Genomic DNA, 9406 nt, shown 5'->3' with positions numbered 1-9406 from the left:
GATCTAGATCTTCTATATATATATATAAACATGACATAGAGAATAGATCTATATAATTTTTAAATGTTCCTCGGATTAGCTATTATTATTTGATTGTATAAAATGTTTTTGACTAGATCTAATCATTATTCATCTTAAGTCTGTTCAAGAGAAACAAGAATTTTGAACGCAAGATTATTAGAAATGAAATTGTGATTACATTGTTGGGTAAAACATAGCAAATTATTTGTGATAATTTAAAAATTTAAAAACAAGTTTTTAATTAATACAAACAATAATGCGAAAATTTATTTTCAGCATAATTGTAAACAGAATTATTATTTCCGTCAATAATCTGAACGTCAAAAATGGCTTACTGGTTTCATCGAAATCCACTTAAAGCAACTGCACCTGTAAATTATGAGCTGCATGGTGTATCTACTAATGACTCTACTAGAAAAATATTCAGGTTAAAAAACTATTTAAAAAATTAAATCAATATTTTTTAAAATATGTCATTTTGTCATGTCTGTTTTCAAAGTGAGTTGAGTTATGAGTTCGAGTTCTCTACGGCTCTACGCTACGGATGAGGATGTCTCATCAAAATAAGACACTGAGTCATCGTAGTATTAAAAGTACGAAGTGTCTACTCGGAATAAGATTTTTCGGCAAAAGATAGTTCTGCGCATGCGCAGTGACCTATGGCTAGGGTAAGGGCTAGAATGAGGGTTAGGGGTAGGATTAGGGATAGGGTTAGGGATAGGATTAGGGCTAGGGTTAGGGTTAGGGATAGGATTAGGGCTAGGGTTAGGGTTAGGGTTAGGGATAGGATTAGGGATAGGGTTAAGGATAGGATTAGGGTTGGTATTAGGGTTCTGCGGTTGTAAACACACGCATGCGCAGTACCATCGAAAACATCGCCGCTAAGTCGTAGTTTCTCTCCATTGCGCATGCGTATCGCATGCGTATCTTATTCCGACTAGAATCGGCCATAAAAGTAAACTAATCCTATAGAATATAAATTCTAGATCTTAAAAGAGAGATACCAAGTAACTAAATCCTAGATAATAAATAATTAAAATAGCATAGGCCTTGGCCTTATTTTAATTTTTACTTAGCCTACATATTTTTATTTACTATTTATTTTAATAATTTATTTAGGCCTAGAATCTAGTAAAAAAAGTATCTACCCTAGACCTAGTAGTAGGCCTAATTAATTAATTAATAATTAGGGCCTAATATTAACTATTATTTTAAATATTTTTTATAGGCCTAGGCTACAGTTTTGGCCCTTGTCAATTTTTTTTTAATTACCAATAGGACTCTGATTTATCTTTAATGTAATTCTTCTATCAGTGATCTAAGAATCTCAAGAGCAAAGTTATTGGACTTGCTAACAGACCCAGGCAACTCCAAAGATGTGGTGGACAAGGCAGCTGCTGAGTATTTAGGTTTGCTGCAGGGTCTGTGTATCCCGATGGATCCAAGTCAGCCAGAGAACAAGCTGCGCAAGCTCATCAAATACAAGTGGTCAAATACTTTACTAGGAAATGTTCCAGTGTGAGTTTATATTATTACTTCTACTAACTGGCATAGTTCAGGGTATGGGTGCCATGTGCTACTAAAGCATTAAAGACATAATTTGTAGTCTTGTTTGAAAATTATTGGGGGTCTGTGTGGTACGGGTGGTAAAGATGTTGTTTGTTTAACTAAGAAGTCCAGAGTTTGAACACCCCGGCAGATGGGGATTGATAGCTGAGGACAGCAACCCATCTAGGAGAGAAAACTCACCAAAATTATACAACTGCTGCCTTGTAGTATGTTCTTGGATAGACAAAAGCTATGGAAGCAAATGGCCTGTATTTGACATGTAATACTTAATTGTGTTGGAGGAAATCCCTTCCAACATTACAATTCTTATTGATAACATAGAAGATGAAATAAAACAATTGGGTAATAATTTTTTAATTAGCACCTATTGTATTTAATAAGAAATTATAGCTAGGATAATTAAACCAGCACATTTTTTATGTTTATCCAAACTGAAGGAGCTGAAGCTAAATTTGTAACTTCTCTATCCACCAGGGAATGTTCAGACACTGGTTTTGAGTATTTCTCAATGTTGTTTAATGTTGGCCTCTGGTTGACTAAACATGCCGCCAAGCTTGCTGCTAAAGAGACGTAAGTTGAACAACAGTTTATCTGCTGCCATTGTGTTCAAATATAATTAGAAGTAATGATTCTACTCAGATTTAAATGTTCTCATCTTTTTCAAAGTGTCAGTTAACCATTGATTTCAATAAAACTCAGCTTAGAGTATACCAATGTTCTCCTTAGGCCAGATATGGAGGAAGCCAAAGAAATTCACAAGTGTTTAAAGACAGCTGCTGGAGTGTTTAAATTTTGTAAGGTAAGAACTCTTCAACATCGCATGCTTTTGTTTACTTGCAATCTTATGTCTAGTCTTATATCTAGTTTTAAATTAGAGACTGTTGTCACTAAGATTATAAATACATTCATGATTGGATACCTTGACAGTTAGATAATAGTCTGACATTAAATTTTGCAACATCATTTTTCTTAATACTAACTTTTCTTAATCGAGCCACTGTTTTGGCCATTTCTGTAGGATGATTTGAGACCAAAGCTACTTGATCCACCATCAGAGGGAGCCCATGATACAGACGGACGTGTACTGGATGCCTACATTCATCAGTGTACTGCCGAGGCACAAGAGAGTAAGGATAGTCATATGGCCAACCATTGGACAATTTGTGTATTTTATCACATTTAAAAAAAATACCTGTAGGGACACAATTCTAAAAAATATTTTTCCTGAATTGTTTATTCAGTTATTAATAAATCGGCTATTGGTGCAACACCTGGTTTTCCTAAAAACCCATCAAGAAATCTATACTAAGAGCAATTACTTTGTTTCAGTTACTTTAGCCAGAGCTATTGAGTTAAAACATGCAGTTACTTTGATATCTTCATTGGCTTTTGAAACTGCAGAACTCTATCAGAAGGGAGGTAAGAATGCCCCATTTGATACATTCTCTGCATTTGTTGCATATATAATTAGTTTAACTTTATTTAAGAAAAATAACAATTTCTAAATTATAATTTTTAAGACATAGCCTAATATCATACAAAGCTATTTTAATGCACTAAGAGTACAAACCGAAAATAGTTTTATAAAGATATAAGATCAGAAACGAAGTCTTAGCTTCACAACAGCACTGAAACCTCTGGACTGTTCACGTCACCTATTTCAGTGCTGCAGCAAAGTAGTATGAAAATGAATATTTATATAATCCTTACTGTTTTCTAGATGATGCCCTGGCTAGCTTAGATCAGAAAGATGTTGCTAAGTGGAGGAAATATTTTCAACTCAAGAACAAATTTTATACAGCTTGTGTATGTGTCACTTTTTAAATTGCTTTTAGGATTTTCCATAAGTGTTGAACTGACCATAGGCTTTCCCATAAGTGTTGAACTGACCATAGGATTTTCCATAAGTGTTGAACTGACCATAGGCTTTCCCATAAGTGTTGAACTGACCATAGGCTTTCCCATAAGTGTTGAACTGACCATAGGCTTTCCCATAAGTGTTGAACTGACCATAGGCTTTCCCATAAGTGTTGAACTGACCATAGGATTTTACATAAGTGTTAAACTGACCATAGGTTTGTCCATATGTTTAAATGACCATACATATGACCATATGTGTTTAGTTGACCTTAGAAGACTTGTCCATTAGTGTTTTATTGACCATACTTAAGTCTGTAGTTGTTTTATTGACCCTAGACTTGTCCCTAAATGTGTAATTGACCACCATCTGTTGTATTTGTAAAAAATTGCCAGTTAACTAGCTCAGTTTTGGTCTCAGTTCTTCTGTTTTTGTGCCTCCAGACCCACAGCTATAACTTCTGTTTTTGTCCCACAGCTATAACTTCTGTTTTTGTCTCGCCATGCCCACAGCTATAACTTTTTGTCTCACCATGCCCACAGCTATAACTTCTGTTTTTGTCCCACTAGGCCCACAACTATAACTTTTTGTCTCGCCATGCCCACAGCTATAACTTTTGTTTTTGTCTCACCATGCCCACAGCTATAACTTCTGTTTTTGTCTCGCCATGCCCACAGCTATAACTTTTTGTCTCGCCATGCCCACAGCTATAACTTTTGTTTTTGTCTCACCATGCCCACAGCTATAACTTTTTGTCTCACCAGGCCCACAGCTATAACTTTTGTTTTTGTCTCACCATGCCCACAGTTATAACTTCTGTTTTTGTCTCACCAGGCCCACAGTTATAACTTCTGTTTTTGTCTCACCAGGCCCACAGCTATAACTTTTTGTCTCACCATGCCCACAGCTATAACTTCTGTTTTTGTCCCACTAGGCCCACAGCTATAACTTTTTGTCTCACCATGCCCACAGCTATAACTTCTGTTTTTGTCTCACCAGGCCCACAGCTATAACTTCTGTTTTTGTCTCACCAGGCCCACAGCTATAACTTCTGTTTTTGTCCCACTAGGCCCACAGCTATAACTTTTTGTCTCACCATGCCCACAGCTATAACTTCTGTTTTTGTCTCACCATGCCCACAGCTATAACTTCTGTTTTTGTCTCACCATGCCCACAGCTATAACTTTTTGTCTCACCAGGCCCACAGCTATAACTTTTTGTCTCACCATGCCCACAGCTATAACTTTTTGTCTCACCATGCCCACAGCTATAACTTCTGTTTTTGTCTCACTAGGCCCACAGCTATAACTTTTATTTTTGTCCCACCAGGCCCACAGTTACAACGGAGAAAATTTATTGAATCAAGATAAATGTGGCGAGGCCACTAGGGGACTAAGAGAGAGCTTGGACTGTACGTTGTTTAAGCTGTTGATTAAACATTAATTTATACTAATTATACATTAATTTATGCTAAAGAAAGGTCTACTAATTAAATGAAAACAATTATAAAATTATTGAAACTATTATTGTTTTATTTTGTTGAAAAGTATTGTTCAAACATGTAACATTTTATTTTTTGTATTGGCAGTGTATGGGAAGGCAGAAGTATTATGTAAAGAATATGCTACAGTGAAGGGGGTTGGTACTACAGCCAGGCCACAGAACCATTTATTCTTTAGAAACTTAGAAAAAGTTTTAAAGCGGACGTTAGAAAAGTGTGAGAGGGAGAATGGACTCATGTGAGTAAATTATGACCATTGTTACACTTGTTAAAAGAGTAATCAAGGAACTTTTTTTATTCTGATTTTACTTCATGAATTTATAATATTAGAATTGTTTTTTTCTTCAACCACAATAATTATCTAAATAACTATCAAGTAATAAAATATTAACTATCTCCATTAGTTAAGATTCATACCTCTATCTAAAAATATATGGACCTTAATATCATAGCCCAACATGTATTAGAAGTTACCACTAGAATAGACAGATAAAATGTGGAGACCTCAATAGCCATCTTGTATCTGCAGATACCACCAGAAAGTGGCAGTTGATGCACCAGTTCTAGAGAAGCGGGACACATTTGGGCTGGTCAAGCCTGAGGAGTACACCCCCCCAGCCCTCGACCCACTGTGGTCACAGGATGTCTACAATAAATTCAGTGTACCAGCTGGTCAGCAGAAGTCAGCACAGCCGGAGAAGGTAGGTTTTATTTACAAGCCGGAGAAGGTAGGTTTTATTTACAAGCCGGAGAAGGTAGGTTTTATTTACAAGCCGGAGAAGGTAGGTTTTATTTACAAGCCAGAGAAGGTAGGTTTTATTTACAAGCCGGAGAAGGTAGGTTTTATTTACAAGCCGGAGAAGGTAGGTTTTATTTACAAGCCGGAGAAGGTAGGTTTTATTTACAAGCAGGAGAAGGTAGGTTTTATTTACAATTTGATTCCAACTATCTAGTTTGTCTAGTAGGTTTTATTTACAACTTGATTTACAGTTATCCTTTTATGTTCCCTGGGGGTCATCCAATTAATGTCCAACCCCCTTCACAAAAATTTAATAGCAGTTCTCAAAACTTACTTCCAGTTTACTAGTTCTGTAATGTGTATATGTAGAACACACAGCAATTCTTATTGTAAATGTCTGTTATTAAATATGGTCATTAATGTTGAATCAATATTATGTTTATGAAAAATTAAAAAATATTTTTAGGTGTGAATAGTCTTTATGATCACTGTGGTTTTTTTATGGGTTTTCCCCATTAATGAACCAAAAACTGATTGCAGATGTTCTCTTTTTTTTCATGGAAGATTTAAAAAATTTATTTTCTGTGCTCTGCACACTTTTAATAAAATAGTTGTTAAGACAACATAGAGTTCATGACCTTTTCTTTTCTTCATCACTCATTACAAGGGTATGAATCTTACAGTCTAGATACCTTGATTTCATTAATATTTAATTATAGTCCAGATACCTTGATTTTATATTTAATTACATGCTGAGCAGCTGTTTTGTTTTTTCTTATTAAAACCTGAGCCCAGACTTTTAATGTGTACATGTTGCATGCCAGATAAATGTTTTGTCTTTGTTGTCCAGGTTGGGTGTTTTGATGTTAATTTTTAGATGGTCTTAAACACACACATACATACACACACCCTCCCCATCCACATCAGGCATGGTTATATTGATCTCCCCTTTGAGTGAATGTCATAAATTGATGACTCCCCTTACCCATCCTTGTCCCATGGTGTTTTCTGTGGGCTCTGTTTGTCCTATAGTTATCTACACATTTTCCCATAGTTATCTACACATTTTCCCATAGTTATCTACACATTTTCCCATAGTTATCTACACATTTTCCCATAGTTATCTACACTTGTCCCATAGTTATCTACACATTTTCCCATAGTTATCTACTCTTGTCCTATAGTTATCTACACTTGCCTCATAGTTATCTACACTTTTTCCCATAGTTATCTACACTTGTCCCATAGTTATCTACTATTATCTGCTTTTTCTATCCTTTTCTCAGCCAATAAATTCTATTTTTAACTTCAGCCCAAAGGAAAGGACGACCAGACCCCACCACTAGCACCAGTCAAAGAGAAAGAAGTCCCGATGTCAGACAAAGACCCAAAGAATTCTAGTGGCTGTGTTGTTTCCTAACTCTAGATCAAGGGGGGGTTGGCCGTGTACTTTCATTTCCTGATGTATTTATACTTAACATATTGCTGTCACATGTCTAAATGACTCAATAGAGTTTGCATGTCAGTCTATGTGTAATTGATTTTTGCTATGAGTAAGTTTGTATGATTCAATGCTACTATCTGGATGTTGAAAATGTGTATCTGTGTAAAATAAACAATAATTGAACTACTATCTGGATGTTGAAACTGTGTATCTGTGTAAAATAAACAATAATTGTGCTACTATCTGGATGTTGATTTCATCGTTAGAGCTGATAAAATAAAACATTGTTTTAACGACTTTGTGATAATTAATGTTACGATGTAGTTCTGTGATCTTTTAATTTAGTGAATGGAATTTTAAACACTTTTTTTATGTTTTTATTTACAATTTTAATATGTACCACATCATCATTCATTTTAGCATTTTCTAAGAAAAAGCAATCTTCAAAAATCTTCCTATATATTCTATTGAAAGACCAGTGCTGAACTACTTGTTTTATTTACATATTGGCTGCCATTTTAGCAGTTAACATTAACTTTGCATTTGCCACAGTTAACAGTCACTGATTGTGTATCTAATGACAACACAAATTCTGTTTATGTTTGAAGTATTTGGTTTCATGAGTCAGATCGTAAATTATCATTCAGCAGATTAATCTTGACTAAAACAACCCAGTGGTTAATGTTAGCCCAAAAATATTCTTGTAATCTAGGTAATGTAAGCTTTCTAAACTAATTAAGGTTATCTGAACCTCACCCTCCCATGCCATTAGTGGTTTAAAATAAACAAGATTTGTTATAGCGGCAAAAGTGTTTTTAAAAAACCTAAACATGTTCATGTCATTTTGTTACACATTGTCATACTTAATTTTTGTTTTCTAAGGGCTGGATTAAAAATTATTTCTATGTCTATGTATGTCATAAACAAATTTACCTACACTCTCTGTAGAATTGACTTTTTGCCAGCAGATTTCTAATAGTACCAAATGTTTCCATTGTGAAAAATTCATTTTTGTTGCACCCAGGGAATGATAGAATTTGTATTTCTTTAAGCTTGCTAACTGTACAGCTGCTTGTTTTGTTTAGTATTTATTTCTCTCATGTCAATAAAAATTCACTTTTATCCCTACTGTTTGTACTTTAAAAATGTGTTCTCTTTTGTATTTATAATAATATATGTTGTGTTATAAGAACACTAGCCATCGGAATCCCGTTTAACGTGAATTATAGGCCAATATATTTTAAAATGTTGTACTTGTTTGAGAAAAATAATTTATGAAATAGTTATTGGTCAAAACGCAATGTGCTTTACTACACGCTGGACGATATTAGTGATAAAGCAAAGAAATAACTAATTAGCTACAAATCCGACACATTTAACATAACACAGGTATACACTGATTAAGTGACTTAAATGATTCCGTTAAAAATCTGGCTATTCAATGGTCATTATGTTGTTTTAAGTAATTTGTATTAGTTTGACCGATAAAATTGTATGTATTTCATAGCGTGCGTCTTGATGAGTAGATCTAGATCTAAATAAAATTTGAATGAAGTAGTTCCTTTCTTAATGCGGCAGATGACGTCATTAGTTAATGTATAAACATTAGTGACGTCACTGTTTCATTGGTTCTTTTGCACAACTATAAACCCTTTTCCTGTTGCATAATTAAAACTGTTTTTCTACGTTCGAATATGCCTTTATTTTTTATTTTTCTTCTTTAAATAAAATGTTGGTTATACATTTAAAACATCTACCATATTATTTTCAACTAGAGTCCATATCAAGTTCTCCATATATCGCTGGAGATTCTGATGTGATATCCGGCGAAAATATTTTGCGGACACAGAGAGAGAGAGAGAAGTGCGCACACGGGCTTTTATATATTAGGATTTTATGAAATCATTGCACTTTTAATAATTGATATAAGTTGGCAAGTGTCTAAATTTCGAATAAGCTGAAAAAGAATAGAAGATTTCTTTGGTGGAATACAGGTGCTAATTTTGCTCCTCGTTTTCAAACATTGGGGAGAAACTGTTTGCAAGCATTGGCTAACTGGAACTGGAAACGACATCACATTCCTACAGTGTGGGGAGGGGTTGGGGTCCGGAAAGCATGTCGACACAAAGTTTTTAAAAAATATTTGAGGGTGAGGAAAGAAAAAGCCAAACATTTTTAAGATCATTAACTGCACTTTCAAATTTAGTTAAGTTTAATCCACTATTTTAAATTTTCTTTTTAAGGAAAATTTTTTTTTGGTCAAAGGGAAACAAA

General features: G+C 34.5%; 1 protein-coding gene across 1 annotated transcript; it reads left to right on the top strand.

Annotated features, from left to right (window-relative positions):
- The first annotated feature begins 314 nt into the window (after window positions 1-314).
- LOC131930593 (BRO1 domain-containing protein BROX) lies at window positions 315-8261 on the top strand. The gene is made up of 11 exons (XM_059287157.1): window positions 315-448; window positions 1336-1539; window positions 2065-2160; window positions 2317-2389; window positions 2609-2717; window positions 2920-3009; window positions 3311-3396; window positions 4778-4859; window positions 5037-5187; window positions 5479-5650; window positions 7001-8261. Exons 1-11 carry the CDS (start codon window positions 348-350, stop codon window positions 7106-7108), a joined length of 1272 nt encoding a protein of 423 aa, XP_059143140.1. The 5' UTR covers window positions 315-347; the 3' UTR covers window positions 7109-8261.
- The last annotated feature ends 1145 nt before the right edge of the window (window positions 8262-9406 follow it).

Source organism: Physella acuta, unplaced genomic scaffold (genome assembly GCF_028476545.2).
Source record: "Physella acuta isolate Inbredline_101_S28 unplaced genomic scaffold, ASM2847654v3 ptg001808l, whole genome shotgun sequence".
Classification (NCBI taxonomy): domain Eukaryota; kingdom Metazoa; phylum Mollusca; class Gastropoda; family Physidae; genus Physella; species Physella acuta.
The sequence above is the reverse complement of the archived record's forward strand: the minus strand, read 5'-3'. Positions and strand labels throughout refer to the sequence as shown.